General features: G+C 37.5%; 1 protein-coding gene across 7 annotated transcripts in view; it reads left to right on the top strand.

The window, feature by feature from the left end:
• SORCS2 (sortilin related VPS10 domain containing receptor 2) overlaps nucleotides 1-25111 on the top strand; it is a 385148-nt gene that overhangs the window by 270469 nt on the left and 89568 nt on the right. For all 7 annotated transcript variants that reach the window (XM_026846778.1, XM_026846777.1, XM_026846776.1 and 4 more), the window contains exons 3-6: nucleotides 3170-3334; nucleotides 8539-8612; nucleotides 20200-20264; nucleotides 22429-22547. In XM_026846778.1, coding sequence (XP_026702579.1) covers nucleotides 3170-3334; nucleotides 8539-8612; nucleotides 20200-20264; nucleotides 22429-22547 — 423 coding nt within the window. The remainder of the gene's footprint in view (nucleotides 1-3169; nucleotides 3335-8538; nucleotides 8613-20199; nucleotides 20265-22428; nucleotides 22548-25111) is intronic.

Here is a 25111-nt window from a genome sequence, read left to right as displayed (position 1 = left end):
CTGGTTTCTGGATACAAAATTATTCAAGCAAGTAGTTGTTTATTTTGAGTTAAAACCCTCAGCAATCACTGTTAGTCGTCTCTCCAGATAGTATGTCCCAGTTGCACCCCTTCATCAGTTGCTAGCAGGAAGAATTTGCTATTTGTTCCACTTACAAAGTAAATAAAACTTGCTATGGAAAGCATTTAACGTGGGTATAATATTTGCTCTGGAATATTTTCCTCAATAATAATTCCTAGCCAGCAGGCAAGTCTGAGCACCCAGTGTGTTAGCTGTGGGAAGCAAATCTGTATGCCTGGCACATAGTGATCAGTTTAAACTATTGAAATATAAATCAGAACACTGATTGAAATTCAGAATAGTTCATTAAATGAATTATGATGTTTGTGTGAATAAAAGTATAGTTAGGGTCTCTGCCATATATGCTTAGATGGCTACAGTTTTTAGGCTTTTTTTTTTTTTTTAATCTGAGGGATTTAACCCCAAACGATACATAATATTTTTGAAGGACAGCATTAGCAAATATCACCATGTGTTTGCATTTCATTATAGCTAGCATTTTTTTTTTTTTTATGACTTCAGTTTCTAGAATTATATTCTCTGAAAGTTGCTCTTGGGTCTTCATTATGAAAACTTAGACGTGCCTATACTCAAGGCTTATTAACAGTGAAAACCACTCCCAAATTTGCAAACCTCATTCCTTTATTATTTTGAAGCCAATATTTTAGTATTTTTGGAAGTGTAAGATTTACTGGGAAAAGAAAAAAAAAAAAAGCAATACAATAGTGCTGTGGTCCAGAGATTACCGTGCTGTACACATGCAGTTCATGCCTTTTCTGAAGTATATGCTATACTGATTTGTTGTCTCAGTTGTATACATTTTTAAAAACATTAACAGGAAAGAATTAAGGTAATGATATTTACAGAAAGTGTAATTTGGACTAGAAGACTGTACCCAAAGATATTAAGCTTTCTGTATGGAATTACTACTGTACTGCTTCTAGCGATACATCATGGAAAGATTTGTACACACAGCAAGCTAAGCATGGGTCTTGGAACCAGCCTTGTGCATGTGTTGAAATGTGAGGACATGCCTGGACATAAGCTTCATCGGGAATTGTAGAGCCTACATGGCAAGCCTTGCTTGTGGAGTTTACTTTAGCAGAGGAGTGGGTCCTTCTTTCTGTGATCTGATCACGAATCAACAGGAATGAGCACTGTATAGTTCACTCAGCATGCAGACAGTTTGAATTCATTTATTTCCAAGAAAAACTAGGTATTGAGCCTGAGTTGCAGATGATAATGTGCGAAGGAATGTACAAGTCTCTGTGCTGGGCATAAACGCTTCTTCGCTCCTTTTTGCAGTGGAAGCAAGCGGATAGGGCAGCACATGACAGCCATACCCTCTGCAGAAAACCTGCCAAATAAGTGTGTTACAAGAATAATTGAATGTTCTATCTAGGCCACCAGCAGCATACTTGGAGTGTATATAGTAATAAATTAAACAGACACTGTTTGAAAGAGTTTACCAAGAGTCAGGACGCTATTGGATGCAGTAGGAATAAGAGATGGCATTTGTGAAGGTGTCATTTATAGAGGCTTTCTGATAAAATGACACAGTTTCCTATTCTTGGGTAAAGTATATCATTAAAAAAAATACAAGATCATAGCAAGGTTATGGGCTATTATCTTTCTGCTCTTACTTAGTCACACAGCTAATAGAAGTAGATTTGGCCCAATATATGCTTTAGTGTGGGGTTTCAGCAGTGGACCATGGACCCTGAAGTATGTGTAATTCTCTCTCTTGTTCAGCAATATACTTCAATATGTTCCCCATTTTAGGTATATGAAAACTATGCAGAAATTAGTGCAACTGTGTATGAGCTTCAGGTACGAGTGCACATGCTTGAGTAACCTGTCAAATCAGAGCATCGACAAATGTATTTATAGCTTTTTCCCCCAGACCAGTTGCAGTTAAAGCTCAGTCTAGCCATCATATCTGTGTAACTCATTAGAAATTTTAAACTTCAGCTTTACTCTATAAAAGTGAATATGTAAAAATTGTAGTGTTTTATCTAATATATTTCCTTCTCTATTTTCATATCCTTGTAATTGTTTGCATAACTGCTTGACATTTATCTCTGTAAGAAAATTGCAGTCACTGTATCACAGTGATCAGCATTTAGGTTTGTCTTCTGCATCATTTGCTGAATACTCTAAATATATTTTGAATTCAGGATTATTTTTTTAGGTTTTTTTGAAGTGTAAGCCAAAAAGACCCCAGCTGGGTTTTGAAAATCCATGGTTTGTTTATAGGCTATCGGTTGATAAAGGCACCTTTTTGAATGCAAACTGGGCCTGTTTGATCTGGAAAGACAATAAAAATGCATGCTCATATTGGGTTTTTTTAGAGCCATGCTATAACACACTAGCCAACAGCAAAAGGTGAAGAGGTTGAAAAAAGTGAAATTCTGATTAAATAATGTGGGGAGAATTTCTTTGTTGCTGAAAGCCTGACATGAAGCTCACACAAGGAGATAGCTCAAGCTATTACTATATTTGAGTCAAGGTATTCTTTGGACCTGAGAATGAAATGCAAATAATTGATTGGCATATTTTTCTCCATCAAAGTGAATGTCTTTGTATCCAAAAATGTGTCAGGAGATGAATGGTGAAGAAATAGAGAGATGTTATAAACAAGTTCTGTCTCCTCGGTCATTCTTCTGATACAGCTATAGAAGTGATTATTTTTAAATTTAGTATTTATAAAAAGGCAGCCCCACTAGATAAAGTGATGTATTTATATGGACATGTTAGAATGAGTCATTACTAGAATTAATACTTTTTTGGCTAGTCTGTAGATTTTCTCATGTGGCCTCATGAACCTTGCACAAGGACCAAAATCTAAGTAATTTTGGGTAGAGATGAGGAGCATGATCAATTTGATGTGATTTGCAAAAGAAGTTATAGAATTTAACATTCACAGATTTGTTCAGGAAAGATTAACAAGATCTTGCAGTCTTTATCTCTTGGATGCTTTTGAGTTTCTTGTCCACAGAATTTTAATAGATAAGGTATGTACTGAATCGGACACACAAGAAAATTAAACCTGTATTATCTGTTAGAGAAAATAGTCTACTGAATATATGTTGTCACTTTTGTCTTTTAGATAATTCTTGTAAGCTCTTCCCATAATGACCGTGACCAAAGCCTTTTCATAAGCATGGATGAAGGAGCCACTTTCCAGAAACAACCCATTACATTCTGTGTGGAAACTCTCCTCTTTCACCCAAAAGAAGAAGATAAAGTACTTGCTTACACCAAGGAAGGAAAGGTAAAGTTTGAATCTACTGCATTTATTTGAAATTTAGGCATGACTTTGCTAAGGAGATACAAACCAGTTCTGATATTACCGATTAGTGTTGGGTTTTATGAAGTTTCAGTTGCCCAGAAGATAATCATATTCTGATTTTGAGGTTTATTTAAATATTTATTGTCTTTGTGTCCAAATCTTTGTTTTTACAGTAAATTCAATCCTGGCATTTTCAGTTGATATGGATATTGGTAATATTTATCCGCCTGCATAATATAGTTAAATAGTACCTCTGAATTGTGCTTCTCTCTAGAAACCGACCATAAGCAACTGCTCTGTAATTTATAGTGTAGTAGAAAGTTAATGAAGCTGAAATAGTGCCTCCAAAGGCCCTTCATTGGATGTAAAATAAAGTAATATAAAATAAATGACATAGTTGTAGAGCAGAAGAGGATTGAGAGAATCAGTGAATATACAGTGAACCTCCAGAAATGTAGAATAATTCTCTCTTACAATGTATTTATACCACTTTCAGATTCAGTTGTATCATGTTTGTAAATACTGACTGTCTTTCAGATTTCTTCTGGTTAAATTATAAAGTAATTTTTCTGGATGGGTTAGGCCAAGGACTGATGAGTGTGCACACAGTCTGTAAGTGTGTAGTTCATCTCTCTTTTATGGTGACAAAACTGCAGCTGTAAAGTCACTGTGATTCTGGTCTTGGTAGTGGTCTTGGCTCCCATCGATTCTCCTGTTTTAAACTGAAATTAGTAAACTCTAATCCATTTTAATCCTTGTCAGACTTTGTATAAAGTGTAGATTTAGGTGGTGAGATTAGTCAGAGAAAGTTGCTCATGCTGAAGCCAAATACTGCACTGATTTAAGTGATGTTATATCAAGTCTCATTGGGATATTTTGTGGGATATATAAGTTAATAGCTGATCCCAATACAATTCATGTTTACAGGCATTTGCAAATAAGGATAGCACTAGAACAAAAAAAACATAGCAAACCAGACTCGGTCACAAATTAATTAAATATTTTATTTAGCAGCTTCAATTTGAAATCCTAACAATTACAAATATATTGAATGCATGTAATGTAAACAAAATACTTCAGGGAAGCCTGAACTTATGAAAAGCCTGTTATGAAAACTTTTTTCATTTTGACTTTTATTTATGATGATAGATATAATTCCTGAATTCTGTATAATTATGGAATGGCAGAACCTTTAAGTATAAGAGTCTAAAGAAATGTATTGAAGAAGTTGACCAGCCCATAACAAGTAGGTAGAAATATTTGCTAGGAGAGGTAAGGAGGTAGAAGCACAAAGTGAAGCATTTGCTTTGAGTTTTGATGAAATATGCATGATAGGGAGGTTTAGGGCATTTTATACTTGGATAATCTTCCAAAAAGGAGTGATACTATTATTTGCTATGCTTCAAATGTGACTGGAAAAAAAAAAAAACAAACCCACAAACAAACAAACAAAAACCCCAAAACCAACCCAACAAAATATCCAGTAAAGAATAACTGCAGGAGTAGCAGGAAGGGTTAGGTAATCTGATGGATTTTTCTCAGGCTTTTAATATGACAGTAAAAAAAACCATAAAGACTAAGGGGACAAGTCCTACATCTTTACCTGAGATGTGTAGGAACAAAGGCTGCTTTTGACTATAACTGGGTCAGTAACATGCTTACATTTTATATAAGATCTGATATATTTGGCATAGGGGGGAGAGGAAGATGAAGTGATGTTGACAAAGGAGGAGTTGAAAACCAAAATTGCAACCTGACAAGAAAACGTTGCTGTACTAAAATCACCAGTCTTGAGAGATAGTGTTGATCTGAATTTGGCCTGGGGAGATGATATACTCTGGATTTTTGAGTTAATTAACTTTACCTTCACTGAAATAAAGTAGTATTGGGATGTAACATAATCTAAAACTCAGGAGAAGCCATTACCTTCTGTTACTCAAATGATTTCTTACAAAGGCACTTTTGAGAATACAAGGAATATGGGATCATGTCCATCATAAATAGCTATCAACAAGACTTCACTGTCTACTGGAGCTTCACAGCCTTTCTCACTTCTGATTTGATTTAGGGCTTATTTTATATTGCAGAATATGTGTTGTTCTTTCATTCAGAAGCCTATAATTTGTTTAAATAAAGCTCTAGCCTCTAGTTGACACTATAAATGAATGCAAAGACAGACAACATGTCTGGATTAATCCATTTACTGCATCAAATCTATACTCTCTTTTTCTGACTACCTCGATTATAAGGAATACAATCAGCTGTTCACTGAGTATATAAATGCTTCTAGATTTTTTAAAAACTCAACAGCGATGCAGTAGATTTTAATTGTTCATTGGAATCTGAAAGGATGAAAAAATGGCAAAACTGAGAAATGCATTTTTGATTTTTTAGAAAAGTGATTCCACACGTTTATAAAATGAGTGGTAATAAACAGAATTGTAAGTTCTATTAGATGTGTTTGCTGAAGCCAGAGATTTTAGACATCCACTAATGTAACTGTTTTCACCTCATATCTAATCTCATTCAGTAGTTTTATCATAGGTACCTGTTAACCAAAACACACATGGATCATATTTTAATTAAAGGAAATTGAATGTGTAGATTAGTTACATATTTTTTATTTCACAGAATCATCTAGGTTGGAAAAGACCTTGAAGATCATCCATTCCAACCATTAACCTAACACTGTCCATTCTGAATTACACCAGATCCCTCAGTGCTATGTCGACCCAACTCTTAAACACCTCTGGGGATGGGGACTCCACCACCTCCCTGGGCAGCCCATTCCAAAGCCCAACAACCCCTTCTGTAAAGAAATGCTTCCTAATATCCAGTCTAAACCTTCCCTGGTGCAGCTTGAGGCCATTCCCTCTTGTCCTATCACTTACTACTTGGTTAAAGAGACTCATCCCCAGCTCTGTGCACCCTCCTTTCAGGTAGCTGTAGAGGGCGATGAGGTCTCCCCTCAGCCTCCTCTTCTCCAAACTAAACCCCCCCAGTTCCCTCAGCCGCTCCCCGTACGACCTGTGCTCCAGACCCTGCACCAGCTCTCTTGCCCTTCTCTGGACACGCTCGAGTCATTCAATGTCCTTTTTGTAGTGAAGAGTGATTTGAAACTATTTGTTTCAAATACTTCATCAGTTAAAAATTCCTATTAGTTTGAATATGTCTTATTAATCCTTCCTCACTCTGCCTTACAGTAAGATTGCAAGGGCTTCCCCAAGCCAAACTGTTCATTCATAAGCTCCCAGACTTAAGTCTTAAATGTGTGTGAGGGGAGGTAGTTTGGGTTTGGTTTGGTCTGTTTTGGCCCCTACTGCCCAGGCATCACTGTTCTAATGACTGGATCTTCTCTCATTTTCTTCTGAAATTCCTCCATGACAAAACAATATACCTTTGCTCATGTGCCTTACCCTAAATAGCTCTTTCCCCTCTTGCCAGGAACCTCTGAATTCTTGGCTTTCTTTGCAGCTTGGACACCAGGGTTAGGGCAGCACATTAAACAATCATCTCTTTCACATTTATAGCATTCTGCTGAGGCAGGTATCTAGTTGAGCAGGGTCCACCCTTTTAGAAAGATGGTCAAACCAATGGTTATTGTTTTCTGCAATGCCTGTGGTGACAAATGTTGAAGTAAGAAGCTCAGGTTCTCTGTCCTGCATTGAAAGCCCATTCATAGCCCAATCAAAGGCACATCCCTCCCTCCCAGGAGGTTGCTCTAAGCTATATGCTTATAAAATACACTGGTTGCAGAAAACCCTAACCCACTTAATAAAACTAAGATCAGAAAGTTAGCAGGCAAATCAGGAGCTTGACTCTGCAGCCCTGTCATCAACACATTTAGATCTGAGGGCAAAGAATTTCTGCTCCCTGATCATTTCTATCTCTGCATTGACTGGGTGAATGCTAAAGTAAACAAACCAAGTCCTGATGGTAGTTTCTTACCCAAACTGTGGTCTACCTGTGTTAACTGTGTGCACAGTGGAACAAAGCCCAGTCATTGTGAAGTGCAGAATGAGAAATACTGTTTTATCTTTAATTCAATTTTTAGTAAACTTTTCCATAGAGTTTATGCTGATATGTTACTTAGCCTTTATCTTTACATATTATTAATATTTCCTGTTTTCTGTAGTAAAATATAATACGTAGTCAGGTTTGGGTTGGGTTTTTTTCGTTTGTTATTGAACTTATTTAAAAAAAAATATTCCTTACTAGTCCTCATAAGACACTTTCTTCCAGAGCTATCAGTGACTGAACTGATGACTTATTCCCACATCAGAGAACAATTTTACTTCCTTTTTTTTTTTTTTTTGCTATTGGAGGTATTAAGAGAAAACTCATCATATGTAAATTAGAACAAATAAGAAATGGATGCAAACAGCAGGGGGCTTTACATTTGTCTTTTCAGAAGTCTGATAGGTATTTCCTATTTTAACTAGAGGAAACACAAAATGAAGGCAAATGCTGGAGGGAGATTTTTTTAATAAGTATTTTATATCCCACTTTATTCTGGGGGAAAACAGTTTTCATCTGCACTCTTGATATCCATCCATATCATTAACATTTGGCTTCTTTACCACGGTAAACTGTTCAGAGGGCAGCTGGATCTGGAGTCCTCCTCCTCTAGGCCATCTTCTGATTCTGTGCTGAGTGACCATTTCTCACGGGTGACAAATTGGTATTCATGCCCTTAAGGGCACCTCTCCTCATCAAATCTCTTAAACATTTTTCTACTATGAGTCCTATTTTAGCAGATTTTTAAATCCACTGACTTAAGTATTTTGGTGGAATTAAGGCTTGAAGCATAAAGGGTACGTTTGTGTGTGTTTGGTCAATGAATGTGAAGAAGGAGAAGTAAAGTGTCCTTTTACCATCCCTCTTGTGTAACGCTGCTGCAAAAAAGTAAAAAAGAATCTGACCCAAAATGAAGTGTGAATTGTTTTCATGGTAAACAAGAAGACATTGTCACTGAGTTTTGTTCATTTTATATTATATTTTAAAATATTTTCTCTGGGACAGGTTATTACTCTGAAAAACATTGTAGAGAGTTCCTGGTAATGATTTTAATTTTTTTTTTAATTAGTGTGCAATCTTTCATTTTAATAGTAACATAGGATCTGTCTTTGAAGATGTACAACATTAACAGTTTCCTATAATCTATTTTTTCTTTTTTTCCTTCGTAGGTTTATGTATCCATTGACTTGGGTAAAAAATGGATCCTTCTGCAGGAAAGAGTTTCAAAAGATCATATTTTTTGGTAAGAAGTCTGCTATTTTCCAAATGAAAAATGAACAGCAGAAGTATTCCATTCTGATCAAGAAAGATGTTTCCAGAGGTATTGATGGGGGCAGTATGAACCTTGGCATCTTTTACAGATTGAGTATGTCAGCGTTGCTGCATCCACTATTACAAATTCATACTCATGCTGGTGATCATATTGAGTGTCAGCACGTATGAGGGTTATAGGTCTGAATCTATGGAGCCCAAGATTTAAAGAGAGCTGTAATGTCCAATGAAATTGCTCTTCGTTTTACTGGTGAAATTGATCTTTAGAAAGGAGAGCAGTCTTTTTTCAGAGAAAAATCTATAACATTTTTTTAAGAGAGGTTGAATCAGACCTATTAACTGAAGTCATATATAAACTTACACTATTAAGGAAACTGGTGAAAAATATGGCTTTATCGAGTACACATACATCAAATGATTTCATTTTCAGCTCAAATATTTTGCACTCAAAATGTTGAAGAAGTGATTTAAGCAGGTTGACAGAATGTCTGAAGAATAAGTCAGTGCCTGCTTTTTATACAAATGAAATTAATTTGAAAAGTGTGTAACTACTTCTACACCAAAATTAACCATTTGATAATGTTTTAATTAATTTTATATTTTAAAATGGTTGGGGTTTTTTATATATTATTTTGAAATATTTTTCTGATTTCTATTGAAAAAGCCAGAGAATTCCCTCTTTCACATTTTGCTTCTGTGTGTAAGTATGGACTATGCATATCTGTATCATTTCCAGTAATCTGTATTTTTTATTACAGGATTAGTCATAATATGCTAGACACTTCCGTTCCCTAAGTGACTTTTGATTTTAGTTCTAGAAGAACTGTGATCAATGTCATTTGTGTAAAGTGTAATTATCCATATGTCTATGGAGCAATATCTAGCTTCCAGCAATATTTTATGGTTTGCTAGTGGTGTTGCCAGTACTGAAATGGATATACCTGATCTTGATTGCAAGACTTGGCAATGTGTTTGGCCTTCATGCTGTGATTCTCCTTCTTCATGTAGTTGCTTTTCTCTTAAGCTGAAATAGATACTCATCCTGGCCCTACTCTGGCAAAAAACAAACCCAACAAAATCCCAACCTGCTTAAACTGCTGGTGTAGAGGTTAAAGCATGCAGAGCTGTTACAGTACCTACAGATACATTGGCCCCTGGCTGAAAATGTAACTTGGCAAGTCCAAAGGTGTGCTGGCAATTGTGCTGCTGCTGAAGCTGGGCAGGGGGGAGGTTGTGACCCAGGTTAGGGATATGTGGACAGGTTAAATCCTTTTTAAAAGAGCTGGGTGCACAAGATCTAACCTGTCCTGCTGCCTTTTTGGTGTAATTATCCCTGGACATATCAAGGGAGGTTTTTCACACTTCTAAGTCAACCTCTTTTTCAATTTGCAACCTACTTTTAGAAAACCAGTCTGTGGTTTGTTTGTAGTAACACCCATCTGATTTACTCCAGTTTGTCTCAATATTTTCTGCTTAAATACTTGAGTCAGCCTGACACTTTCTGCTTACTTGCTCCTGCAAGATAAAGCCTTATTGATGAACTTATTTCTACACAGCAGCTGGAGTTTCATAGGCAATACACTTTACAGGTCTCTTAACTATCATGTGAAAAGATATAATCATGTAGAAATAACACAGTGAGTCAGAAATGTCTGCCTTATAACTGATTTTTCCTTGCAAGATTATGTAGGGTGTAAATCAGGAGGGCATGTGGTGCTCTGTCTTTAACCAAAAAAAAAATTTTAATGTATTAGGTCTGAAAAACATCAAAGTCACTAACATGTAAGAAAGAACAGTGGAAGCCTCTCTTGCAGACTTCCTTAATGATGGTTTTCTTATCTGAGTCTACATATATTTAGCACACAAATTATGAAAAACGTAGCATACCACTGAAATAATGTCAGTTTTACTCTGACTCGATCAATCTGCCAGTGTTTGTTGTATGTAAGAATTAAAGCCAACAAGTGCATGTTTAATATTAAGTCTGTATTTTGCTGTGTTTCAAAATCCTTATGTTGCCTTATATCATTCAGACACAATCAGGGAAGTGTCCTGGATCTTTGATAGAAGTAAGTCCCATGTAGTACTTCAAAGTAATGGTTGTTCATAAATGTCACATTCCTCTCAGATAAAAATAATAAATTCTAAGAGTCTGTACATTTACAACTGGTGGAAATATTTTCTAGGTTTTTGTTTTCTCCTTTTCTATATATAGACCATTCTGATTTCTCTGAAGGAGTATTTCAGCCAGCAACAGCAAGGATTTAGAAACATAGGTTTAGTGCCTAATCAGTACCAAATGATCCTCCTCTTAAACTTCCATAGAAATAAAAAAATATAAATATATTTTACTTGCAATATCATATGGGACACTGCAAAATATAAAGAATCTGCTGCAGGTGGGGAGTTGTATGTGATGGCCTTCCAGTGGGAGTTTGTCATCATATGCAACTTTCCACTACTTTGTGGCCTTCATCACCTAAGTTATCCGAGTGATAGATAGAAATAGTAGAGAGAAATGTAGTTTTCAACAGATGTGAGAATGTGGGCTTTGTCATACCTTGGCTATTAGCACACTCAGTCCAGTATTGATTTCTTGGCAATATATAAAATCTGATAGGTGAAATTAATTCAAATTAATTATACATCTAACCATAAGTGAGGGCATAGGTCTTGCTGGTACTGACTGCTTGTGCCAAGAACATTTCACTGAGCAGATCTTTAGCAGATGTTTCTTCTTTGATTTCAGTCAAGCTTTGTCACTGAGGCTTATAAAACAGTCCAGGATTTTTATTTCAGCCTGGTAACTACAAATATCAGCCATAATATTTTCCTATTCTTTATAAAAATAAATTTTTTCCTGTGCCTTCACCATCAGCCAGATCTTCATACATCTCCTGTTTTTTTTTTTTTTTTTTTTTACTCCATGAAAATCTGACTGGAATTAATTTAATAGAATGCCTTATGTACTTATATTAAGGAAAGGTCAGTAGTGACTGAGTATTTTAAACTATTTATATTCAGATCTTACAGTGTAGGTTTATGAGCAATACATTAAAATCATCTTCTAGGATTTATTTGCTTTTCAAGTGTTCTGGACCATCCCTTAAGTATCTTTGCAGATTTAATGTATGGAATTTGGTCTTTCATGATAGTGGAACTAATGCAGAGATTATTGGTATCAGTGGATAGTGTATACTAACATCACTATTTTAGGAGCACGGAGTATTTTCTTCCCATCTGTGATATAGTGTGGCATTTTCTTATCCCCTCCCAGCTGTTTTCCCAAGTTGTTTTATTTATTCATTCAGAAAGGGAGGTTTACTGATCCTTCATAGCAATTTCTCTTCTGTTAGCATCTTAGGAGGTAAAACAGGCTTCCTAGAGAGGTGGTCAATGCCCCAAGCCTGTCAGTGCTTGAAGCATTTGGACAATGCCCTTAATACCATGCTTTAAATTTTGCTTAGCCCTGAAGTGGTCAGTCAGTTGGACAAGATGAACATTGTAGGTTTCTTCCAACTGAAAATATTCTATTCTGTTCTAAAAGCAAAAGAGCTGTAAGGCTGCAAATAGAGGTAAAGGTGGTAGCAAAACAGATGCATTCTAGAAATTTATTTTTCTTTGTTTGTTTTCACATTCAAGTTGAAATCATAAAATCAAACTATAGAAAAAACACTTGTTCAGAAAATATGGAAATACTGAAAATAAATGCTCTAACATTGTTCATTAACAAACTTTTCTTAGTTTTTCAAAGCAGAATCATGAAATATGGTTTGCAATTAACTTAGTAAAATGTAACATTGTCACACTATAATTCCATACAAAAATTTTCTTTTTTTGTCAACATTTAGAAAAATAAATGTTTTATTTGTGTATAAATACTAGCTAGGGATTCAAATCCCCCACCTTTTTTTTTTTTTTAAATGTGAAAGGTTTTAATCTTGAGCAAATTCTTGTCCCTTAAAATTAAGAAACTGATTACTGTGACAAGATCTACTGCTGTATGTAAACTGCAACTGGACACGCAGTATTGCCCCAATATGATGATTTCTGTTTAAGAGATGTTATAGTACCCATCTTTTATAAGTACTTTTTCTAGTTCATGGTGTATTTGTAGGAGGGAATGCAAAGAGATATGACCTATGCCAGCCAAACATTAAACACCCACACATCACATGGTATATAACTGGTTTTATACATCAAGCCCATTAAAAAATATATAATGGTGTATTATGTAATAATCCTTGAGAAGAAGAAAGAGCAGTGCAGTTTGGGATTCCTCTGGCTCTGCTGCTATTCTTCTCAGTCCCCAAGGCTTATGCACCAGTTAAGTTCCTTTTGATTTCTCAAAATAGAGCTTAGTAATACATAAGCAAAGAACAGATTGTGAATCAGCTGTCTACACCAGCAAAAATGTACCCCAGGACAGTAAGTCATGAATTGGTAATTACCAGAGAATTAGGCCCAGCACATTTCCTATATGAATCTGTCTAGAGCCTTAGAAATGCTTTATGCTCGACTCAGTAGGAAATGTGGATCCTATGCTATGGGTATCTGTTAGTCTTATTTTTAGCTACAGGTTCTCCATTTTCATGAGAGGTGAGAACATAAAAATAAAAAATGACTAGTTTATTTGGGTAGAGCAGTTGTTCTCAGGGGACCAAAGTGCTGTTCTCATTGTGAAATCCCATACGGGTAATCAATCACAACTGTACCCATTAACGTCAAGTGTAGTGGGTTCTGGCTATTCAAGTGTCAGGTGAAAGGGGGAATTTCAGCAATGTTATGCCCTGAAGGAGAAAGAAATGCAAAGAGGATTTCATTGAGCCTTCAACATTGAATTTTGTGTGAAAGGCACTTGTGTGCAAAGCCAAGAATCTGTGTGGGTAGTCATTCTTATGTTTGACTTAATCACTTGGGATGGTATTTGTTTCTATTTCTGTCTGTGTGGTGAAGTGTATGACTGTACTGGGTTTATATGGCAAGGTTTGGTAGCAGAGGCAGTCGGGGCTTCTGTGAGGAAGCTGCCCCCTCTCAGAGCCAGTTCCAGCGGGCTCCACGGCAGGCCCACTGCTGACCACAGCTGAGCCCGTCACTGACACTGGTGGTACATCAGTGATGATGTATTTAAGAAACGATAAAAAAAGAGCACAACATCATCAGGGAGGGAGGAGTGAGAAAAATGTGAGAAAGAGCCCTGCAGACCCCAAGGTTAGTGAAGGAGGAGGGGGGAGGAGGTGGTTCAGGTGTCAGAGCAGAAATTCCCCTGCAGGCCGTGGTGCAGCCCATGGTGAGGCAGCTGTGCCCTGCACCCAGGGAGGGGAACCGGGGAGCAGAGACCCACCTGCAGCCTTGGGAGGACCCCGAGCCAGGGAAGGTGGCTGCCCAAAGAAGGCTGTGAGCCTGGGAAGAGCACAGGCAGGAGCAGGCTCCTGGCAGGATCAGTGACCGCATGGAGAGGAGCCCCTTCTGGAGCAGGTTCTCTGACAGGGCCTGTGGCCCCTGGGGGATCCACACTGGAGCTGTCTGATCCTTGAAGGGCTGCACCCCGTGGAAAGGACCCACGCTGGGGCAGTTCGTGAAGAGCTGCAGCCCATGGGAAGGACTCATGTCAGAGATGTTCATGAAGGACTGTCTCCCATGGGAGGCACCCCACACTGGAGCAGGGGAAGAGTGTGAGGAGGAAGGAGCGGCAGAGACAATGGGTGATGAACTGACTGCAACCACCATTCCCTGCCCCCCTGAATGGCTGTGGGGGTGGAGGAAGAGCAATGGGGAACAAAGCTGAGCCTGGGAAGAAGGGAGGAGTGGGGGGAAGGTGGGTTTTTAGTTTGTTTTTTTGTTTCTCACATCCTACTCTGTTATTAATTGTCAAGAATTAAATTAATCTTTCCCAAGTCAAATCTGTTTCACCAGTGACAGTAACTGGTGAGCAATCTCCCTGTCCTTATCTTGCCCATGAGCTTTTCATCTTTTTTTTTCTTCCCCTGTCCTCTCCTGTTAAAAGGGCGATTAACAGAGCATCTTGCTGGGCACCTAGTAGCCAGCCAGGGTCAAGCCATGGCAATGATAAACCACTCCAGCTCTGCTGGTTGGATAAAGGTGGCAGGAAAAATGATTTTATTTAAAAGCATTTAAGCATAGGGAGTAAATAAGTAGCAGCACATATTAACCACTCCAGCTCTGCTGGTTGGATAAAGGTGGCAGGAAAAATGATTTTATTTAAAAGTATTTAAGCGTAGGGAGTAAATAAGTAGCAGCACACATTGGCTGTGTAGGGCATCAACTGAATCACTGAAGGTCTGTCTTTCAAAGCAGATGCAAAGGCAGCAAGGCCCGAAAGACAAATCAGTCATAATCAAATGTATTTTTAGCTTGTATTAATCAAATCATAGTTTTGTGTCCCTGAGTAAACAGGTTGCCAAGAGTCAATACCATTTTAAGCTACTCGGTGAAAACACTTGCATGCTTTTGACTTGCTTTCTAAGGAAGGCAGTGCTCTTAAAGCCAATCGCTAGAAATCAGTCAGTATAAGCTGGGAACTTGTTTCTTTTTGGATAAACTTCATATTCAGAGATTATGACAGGAGCAGATTGAGGAGACTGGCAACTTTTCAGGTGACCTTTGATGGAGGCTCCTGCACATCAGCAAGCAGGTTTGTTTTGATTTGGTTTTGGTTTCAGATGTCCAGTTTGACGATGTGTCGTCAAGTTAACTGCACCAAATATTTAACAATGAAAGGATCCATTGGAGGTAGAGATGTTATATGTCCATAGCAGACTCTACTTGATTAGTGTTTGCAGGCAACTACTCCCCTACAGAACAAGCCTGGACTACTGTAAACATTTATAAGTGTTTCCTGCTTGAAGTAAAATATGAATCACAATTATCATGTAAGGGACTGATGCTTACAATTCACATTTTGAGATACGTAGTGTTATATGTCGGTGGTAATTTTTGTTCATGTATATTACATAAATACCAAATTTCAGGTGGGTATTCATGTTTTTATAACACCGCATGCAACTACAGTAAGAAAATACTTGGGCAGAGAGGTAGCAGAATAAAAGAAAAATAATTATTAAAATAATGCCAAAGGTTTCATAACTGGAATTCTTAACAGAAAATTTGAAACTCTTAGAATTTTATCATAGTTATTTAAAAATATAAACTACCTAATTGTTGTATCATGGAGTATACATTTATACACAGAACAAGGAAGATGCAGATGTCTATTTAGTCCCCTCCGTTGCACTATTTTCATGCCAATATAATGCTGTTAAGATCAGTAGAATTAGATGGTGGAGCACTAATGCAGATATGTGAAGAATTAGGTCATAAAATGCTACACTTTCAGGAGAACTTCCTTGAAGGCTAAAAAAACATATGGATAAGAAAGGGATATACTGTCCCTCAGGAGACGAAATTCAGTCCTGAATGGAAACAAAGGTGCCCTGATTTCCCTCTGCTTCTCATCATGTTTTATTAGATGCAGCTTTACCTTAGCAATGTTAGACATGCACAAAGGCTGAACCCAGGCTGAGGCAGTGTCACCTCTGCACCATCAAAAGGGGCTATGTTTCTCCTTTTCTTCTGCAGGATTGGTGCTTAACTTGTGGCATGATCAGGTAATTTAGGAAACAGAAAACTAATCCCTACAGGACTAGTTTTCCAAAGAGGCTCAACATGGTGTCAGACAAGCACAAAGGAGATAATGGGAACTTATGTTCACAGGAAAGGGAAGGCTGCATATATTTACACCACCCTACAATCAAGTTAGGCTATTTTAGTTCTGAAGTGTTGTAACCATGCTGTTACACGATCTGAAGTGCTGGTGTGTTGCACTTGTTTTATCCAGCATGGTATGCTTGGTCAAGAAATAGTTCTTTTCTTAGAGGAAGACTTGTCTGATCAAAAATTAAAGTTGTTTGAATTTCACTGGAAATTTCAATGGTTGCATATAAAATGCTATAACAACCCAAACTAGAAAACTCTAAATTTAGTGGCAAGCTCTCCTTTAACCAAGTAAAACAAACTAAGAAATGGTCCTAGATTGATTCAGATATGAACATTTTCATTGCAAACTACTGTGAGAAGAAAAGTGGAGGAATTCAAACCAAAAACCCTACTGAAATTGAGAAAACCAGATAGTTTCTGAGAAAGCTCTTGTTCTGTTGGAGGACAAAAGTTTAAAATTGTTCTGAAATGTCAACTAAAAAGGAAGCTATTGAATTACCAGGGTCCATTGTGTCTCTGCTTTATAAGACAGAAGAGTTCCTATCCTAAAGCCAGCTAAGGAACAGCAAATTGTCCTTGTGAGATGCGTGTACACAATCCTCACACTGGTACAATTCATTTATGTTATGGCAGCATTAAGTTTGTAAATGAAAATGCAAAATCAAATTTTCTTTCATTTCTCCCTCAATATGAAAAAACATATAACTGAACCTTTCTTTTAAGTGGATCATTTACTGTATGTGTTCCTGTATGGTCATTGTTTGCCCATCATTTCAAGAAAGGTGTGTTGCATGGGCAGAGGGACCTAGAATGTGTTTAGCCTACATAGTATCATACAACTTTTCTTCATGATGTAAGCACAAGTGAAATAACAGTATTGCTTTTAAAGTACTATTGGCAGAAGAGTCAACTGAAATGAGTAGATTAGTTTACTCTTTGGGGATACAGCTTCATGTTCCCTGCATTACTTATACTCTGTTCTGAAGATTTTCTTAACAACCATGATAGACGGCATCTTTTTTTCAATAAAAGAAGAATGAACTGTTCCTAGGTGTTTGCAAGGCTGGATGAAGGGACTTCAGAGTTCAGAAATTCTGCTCTATAGCTGACACTCAAAAGTAGACTTTGAGGGCGTAACATCTCGGTGAGTAAACTGAGTTTCTGCTGTTAACAGCATATCTGTACAATTTAAGTACTCAAAATTCAAAACAATTTTGAAATATTCTGCTTACTTAATTTATGCCTATCAGAAGGGATAAACTCTGCACTTAAGGGCTGCATCTCATCTGTTAGACTTGTCTAAAGTTACAGATCTACAGGTATAGCTTAATGACAGTTTCTTTTGGCAGCCTTGGGACTTACATCTTTTAAGGATCACCTTTAAATTAGACAATTTCCCGTGCTGGGACCTGGCAAGTCCAATGGGACATCTGAGGTAGTGAAGGAGAGGCAAGATTAGGGACACAGAATGGTGTGACTTAATCTGTTAAAGGAATGAGAAGAAATGTTTGTCAAACTGCAGCATGGAGCTGTCATCCTAAACCTTCTTTATAGTCAATGGACACCATGGGAGGTGTTCCAGATGGTTTAGGAATAGAGGACTTACATTTTGGAAGTAACTGTTTTCCCGGTTAATGATGGGTAGTTTTAAAAGGAGGGTTAGGGGGAAATGTCTGAACTTTAGGGGGAAAGAGGTATTACTTTTTCCTGGCTGCATTAAAAAAACAAACAAAACAAAAAAAAAACAACCCAAAAACAACTTCTCTGTGACTTATTAACATGTACTCAAATAAAAGTCTAAAGGAGAAAAGTAGTCTGGGTTGGAAACTTTCATTTTCTGTGTCCATGCAGTGCTCATGAAAACAGATCAGTTACAACCTCTTGCACTAAAAGATTACACTGGAAACAAGATTAGAGGCTACTTGTGCCAGCTGCCACTGTTAGAAGGAACATGGTAGATGTGAGATCATTGTCACTTCTGAGCTGTCGAAACAAGTATGAGAAGGTAAAGATATTGACAAATATATCAAACTGTGCTTACAAAATCATGTGTGATAAATTATAGATGCAAGATGCTGTTTCAAAAGTACCCAAAAACTATCTTTGCATTATTGATGTTGTCAGGCTGAGCCTCAGAAAATTTCAGCCCTAAAGTTTCTGTTAGCTTGTGGTTCAGCTGCATGAGGTCCAGTGCAAGAAGTAAAATATTCAGCAAACATCATTTTCTTCTCTCAAAATGCTGACTGCAGAGTTGATAGCGGGTTTGATTTGGTGTTGTGAATATCTAGAAAAATAGATACAGCTCACACAGCAAAAAAGTTCAGAGATCCCTTCCCTCTGCTCATATATATTCTTATCAGGCTGCAGTAAATATAACGTTTTCTCTGACTTAATGCGTTGCTTCTGAAATGCTAGAATAGTTTGTGTTTCAAGACCTATTTCTTAGTAAATACAAGATTTTTCCATGCATTTACTAAAAAAATTCCCACTAGAAGTTTCCTTAGCATCTAATGGCTTGGTGAGGACTCATCCCTCCCCCTCCTCTTCCTCCTTTAGACTGATCATTTATCTTATTAGGGAAAAACAGCATATGTGATTTTTTCTGGTTGTTATGCAGCAGTGGAAATCATCCAGTCTGTTCCCCCTGGCCTGTGTTCCCAAGGAGCCACCAATTAGCAAGTCTGAGTTTTAACCGCTCCTCATAAATCAATGCTATTATAATCATTAAACAATGATGTCATTTCAATCCAAAGTATAGCTTTATTGTGTTTGATTATTAATAATTGTATCAAAATGATAATTTTCTCTTAAGTATTTTAATGGGCTTTTTTAATACATGCATCCAGCTGCACTTTATCACTCAATGTATCTCCTCTGCGTGTCTTCAACTCACAACTGCCGACTTGATGGACTCTTACCGTGCCAGTGAAGAGCTTTGTGAAGAGCTCTGGGAGTGGGACCGGATTCTGCTTTGCTTAGTGACAGCACAACTGTCAGCTCAAAACTTTCTCTGCAGAATCTGCCTGACTAATGATAATGGAAGGGCCAGAAAAAAAGTGCAGCTGGGGCTGCTGTTCCCAGGTTGGGATGGAAGCCCTGGGGGTAAAAAAATTCATCTTTTTACTTAGTGTATTTGACATGGGAGAAATAAAGTGAAAATCAGCCTGTATTCCCATTACACCTTTTCAAAGTTAAACTGCACCCTGATCAGTTCTGACTGAATTACCTTCTCAGGATGTTCTTAAAATTATTCTTCGCTCTTCCTTGGTTAGTATATTCAAAAGAAGAGTGTATTCTACTCTAACAAAAGATGTATCAATTTGCTATGGAAGCCATGTGTCAAGTTCAAGATATTTCTAATAAGGATGGAATCTAAGTATTTTTTAGCACTAAATCTGCCTTGTAGTCTCAAATGTCAAATGTAATTGCAAAAAGATGCTGTAGTGCTTGCCAGTGCATGTGAGTGTGTGCATATCTCTGTGTGTGTATATCTATCTATATATATATCAATTTATGATTATGAAGTTTTGTTTCCAATTTCATACCTATTTCTTTTTTTTTTTTTTTTCTCTAGTTGGTCCTATTTGTATGCATATTTTAGTAAAAGAGATTCTAAAGAAATTAAAGGAAAAGCATAATGTCTAGTTCAGAAAAAATAGTTTCCATCTAGACATTAGTAACAGGACATAATAAATGGGGTTATTTTAATTTCCCTGCTAGAATGTTAAAGCTGGTTAGTATGAAATCCTCTCTTTTCTTCCATCCACATAATTATTATTCTGTAGCTGGCTCTGCATAACTTGATTATATTATGTTCTCAGGGCCGTTGCTGGAGTTGACGGAGACTCTGATTTAGTTCATATGGAAATCCAGGACCCCAGTGGAGGTATGCAAATGAAAATGTTATCAGTTGATACCCTTGTGTATAGTAATTTCTCTTTGTTTTAGAGAGTACTTTTTGTATTGTTTTTAAAAATAGGCAGAAGAGAAATTATGCAAGTCATATTTTTTCTCTGTTTATCTGTAGTCAGCAAAGCTGTCCTTTTGTATAAAAATATAGTATATTTTTAAATTTACTTGTTTTCCACTCCAAGATGGATTGACGTCAAGATACTATGCTCCACTGAAAATGTCCATTAATAATGCAATTTATTCTGGCAGTTAAACATTGAACATTTTTTCCTCATTTGCAAATAAAACTGGCAATACTGTGTTAGTGCTGGGTAAGTGTCTGTTGAAGTGAATCGTTGCATATGTCAGCCTCACTGCACTAACCACCATCTACCAGAATTTCCTCATGTTATAGTATCCACTCTACTTTGAGACTTCAAAAGGAAAAGAAATGAAAACGCAGATTAGCAGTCAGAATGTGCTGTGCTAAACAGTCTCCATGATGCCAAAGGCTTGAATAGTTTCTTGTTACCAACTGTACTCTTGAAAGAAAATTTAATTCCTTGAATCAGATCATATAAGCTCCTGTGCAGTCTTAAAAATGAGTTGTAAAGACTGCCCAGCCTGATTCCCCTGATCCAGTAGCTTTTCCTCATTTCAACCCTATTAAAGAACCAGTCACCATGTTAAAATCTGGATGATGAAGTTTCTAAATCTCTTAGTGGTGAGATTTCTGAGATGTGGTGACCCCTATGCAGCCCCACCAGCTGCTCTGTTTAGAGACAGCATAAGAAGATTCTTCAGGAGCTGGATGGAGATTTTTTTAAAAAGTTATTTAACAGAAACAGCAGAAAAAAAAGAAAAACTCTCATGAATTATCTCCTGGCTGGGTTCTCAACAAACTGACTTATAGTCAGTACAAGCATTGTCATTGATTTTAGTGGAAACAGCATCTTTGTACTACCTATCTGATGAAAAGCTATAATGCTTGTCATGTGAATTATGAGTAACTGCAAGACTTTGATGCCCCATGGCTGTGCTTGCTAAAATATCCTTGTGGTGATGATTTAGACATAAGCAGGAAAACTTTAATTGACTCTAGCTACCTCTTAAACAGATCTAGATCTTAAAACAGATATTTGTGTAGTATACTGGTTTGGACTTTTCTAATTGAAAGTCATAAAGGTTGGAATACATTTACTATCACACTGCAAAAGTAATGAAGACTATGGGAGTGCATTATTTGCTCTTTTATACTGTATCTGGAGTGTGGGGAGAATTAGTGATCTGTACATAGGATTGTGTATATAACATTTTTCTCGCTACGCTTGGGAAAGTCACCCAAGTACTTTGTGCTCAGAAGCTTGTGACAAAGGGTGAGCTGCACAGGGTTTGAATCTAGGAGAAGGTCTTTGGGCCATACCTGGTGTAAGATATGATTATTGGCTCTGCTCTCTCTGATAAGAGCAGATTGCATCAAAGATGCGGTGATCCTTTTCTAACAGCCCAGGCAGCATGGCTATTCCTTGTCCATTGATAACTGGAGAGAAAGGGAGAGGCTATAGCGTCCACTGATGTAAATTAGTACAGGCGTTTTCAGCGAGGTTTTAGTTCTGAATATAGAAGTCCTGACCCAACAGAGCAGTTCCAATAGCATGTTAATAATCTGTCTTAACTCACCTACAGAGCTTTGAAAATATCCTTTAAAATTCTGCAGTGTCTATTAAATGGAGTCTGATTCTCTTCTCACTTATCACAATTTTATACTGGGGTCGATCTATTGATTACGGTTATGTTGTGTCAGGCTGCCATTTCTCCAAGTGAATAATTTGTCTCTGTGCATAGGTTAAGTGAGAAAAGAGGCTCCTTCTATTATCCCCACCCATGAATGTCTCATTCATCTAACCCCTAATCTCTCTGGACCAGCAAAATTTGGATAATAACAGGCTGCCTCCCGGGAATGATCTGAACTTTAAGCAGTTAATATATTCTCAGTACATTGGAGATTGAAAAACTCTTGTATGAGGGTTTAATATAATAATTTTGCAACTAACTCACCTGGCAAAGGCAGCACTTTCCCTACATGGATAACATTTTATACTGCTTGCTGCTGCTTCCCTTGATAGCCCTGTCATATGTTCCTGTCTCTCTTCCCTCAGGTTATCGCTACATCACTTGCCAGATTCAAAATTGCTCTGATAAGACAATGACAGTCCAGTTTGCTGGTGGCACTGATCGGGATTCCCTGACTGTGCAGGATGACTACATATTTCTTCAGGTACTGCCACTTTCTGGATAGATGGCCCATTTTCAAATTCAAAACCAAAATTTTAAACAGTGCAGCAACACTGTAATATAGGAGCATGGAGAAACCTGTTCCAGAGTATGTATGCTGATTTATGAGTTTTTACATAGAGCAAAGCATTCCTTTATCAGTCAAAAAAAAAAAAAAAAATGCATCTTTAATTTGTGTGACCAGTTCCCTATTCATACGGTTGATTTTAATTTCTTACCGACCTAACTTTAACTATATACATTTTTCCAGTGGATTGTGTAGTTTAAAGTTACTTTTTATAAATACTGTTTTGTGTTAGGCAAAATACGATCATTTTGTTTTTATGCTTACAACCTCTTCTGAGTCCTTTCCAGTACCACCATAACACAAAAAGGCTCCCTAAGAAGAGCATCCAAGGGAAGCCACTGACAGAGTAGTGGCTCAGCTTCTTCATGTGGATTCTTCTCTGAAGAGGTTTTGCTGGGGAAGAACTAACCTGGCTGTGTGTGGGAACCAAAAGGGTAAAATGACCATAGCTGGGGAGCTTGGAGCAACTTAGAATAGAACCATAAAATCATTTAGGTTGGAAAAGACTCTTAAGGTTATTGAGTCCAACCATAAACCAAACACTGCCAAGTCCACCATAGACCATGTCCCTAAATGCAAAGTCTACAACTTGTGATGGTCAGAATTGTGTTGGGGTTATTTCATTTCCAAACTACAAGACCTGTGTTCAGAAACCTGGGCTCAAATTCTGTCAGCCTTATGGCACCAGTACAACTCGGGCACACTTGAAATTTCATTTTATGTGCTTGGGAGTGCTTGTGATATGACTGTCGGAGCTGCAAATTTTTCAAAGAATTAGGTCTTCCCTGTTTTTTAAGATTTTACTTCGGGAGTTGCTTGTACTTTCCTCAATGGTTGGTACAATTTTTCCATACTTTGATATGATTTGCTTGTTTCAAGGCTTGTCTATTTATTGACTATTTTTAGGAAAGCAATATCATGGCAATGGATAGGTCTTCCCACCATTGCCTTGATGTACATCAGATTGTTTTCTTTGCAGCTTTCCCCCACTTGTAGCTGTTTCTTCCAAAAGTATCTGTAAATTAATGGAGACACCAAAGATCTGTCCTCCTCTTGTTTGTCACAGCAGTTTCAAGGGTCCATATGGCTTAAAACATTTAGCACCACAAAGAAACAGCAAAAATGGATTTGGGAAAGAGCTTTTGAATTAAAGTAGGCATTTTTCAGCTCAGGTCTAGCACTCATGGCACTCATTTTTGCTCAAAGGTATCATTATCTGTGCCTTCTCTCAGGCACACTCTAAAATCCATTTCACGGTGTGTAGAGAGTGAGAAGTGCTTCTCACCATGTGAACTTCCAGACTGCTGTGCTCAGCAAAACACCGGCTGCTTCCTCTTCAAGCATTTTGTTTTGCCAGACGTCTTGTATAATTGCAACTCGAGCTGTTGTTATTCAGTCTCATGCCAGGCATGGGCACACATAAAATGCAAGTGCAATCTGGAAACGTGCTCATAAAGTAATAGACAGTTGTTACTAGGAAAATTATGCCCTTGGTAATGTAGTCTCTGTAGATTTGAGACCTGTCAATGCCAGTAGATGAGATGTGCATTTATACCATATAAAGGGGAAACATCGCTAGTCTTCTCCTTTCCATCTTAGCAGCAGTAAATCACAGTATGTAACATAAATCTATCTTATTACTAAATTGGTTTACAGTTAGCCATTTCTATATTACTGGAGGATGGAAGATAACTGGGATCCTGTAGTCACATCTGAAGTGCAGCTGCCCCTGAGGTGTGATGCAGGTCACTACTTACCTGCTCCAGTGAAAGCACACAGAGCTGCTCATCTGAGAAACAGCATGCTTTGAAAACCATGTGAAAATTCTTTTTTCACTACACTAAGATAATGCCATATAAGTTAGAATCAGACCAGGGACTTCTCTTAACATCGCAACAATATCTGTCAGAAAGAAGATGGGACAATCTCTGTGCAAAAAGAGAGGAGAGTTTGAGACTGTCTTATTGCCTCTAGCATGTCTCACATCCCCTGAGCTGTGCAGCTGTGAATCGGATGCAGGTCTGTGCTGCTAATGCTGGCCCAGCTCTCAAACTTTTAACACCTTAGAGGAAGATTTCAACCCCATTTCTTTAGTATGTCTCTATCCACGAAGAACAGGAACTTTCTAATACTCATTTCTTTCCCAGTTTGTACTGACAGTCAGTTTCGGAGGTGATTTTAGTAGGAGGATTAAAGTTTCAATACTGTTTTTAAGCACAGCCCAGCCTTTAAAGTCAGTGAGGCTTGACACTAGTTACTTAACTCTGATTCTCTGCTGCCTTTCATCATCTTCAGTCATTTAAAATGAGTGACATAAAAAAAAAATGCATAATGAGGAAGATGTCTATGAAAAGATGGAAAATACTGCTATTTAACACTAATTAAATAGATGGTGAAGGTTTTGGTTTAATCCATTTTAACAAATCAGATTCCTAACGGGCATCACATTCTTTCTATCAAAAAAAAAAAAAAAAAAGGAT

This window comes from Athene cunicularia, assembly GCF_003259725.1.
Source record: "Athene cunicularia isolate RWA chromosome 4 unlocalized genomic scaffold, athCun1 chr4_part1, whole genome shotgun sequence".
NCBI lineage: Eukaryota > Metazoa > Chordata > Aves > Strigiformes > Strigidae > Athene > Athene cunicularia.
This window is presented reverse-complemented; position numbering and strand designations above follow the sequence as displayed.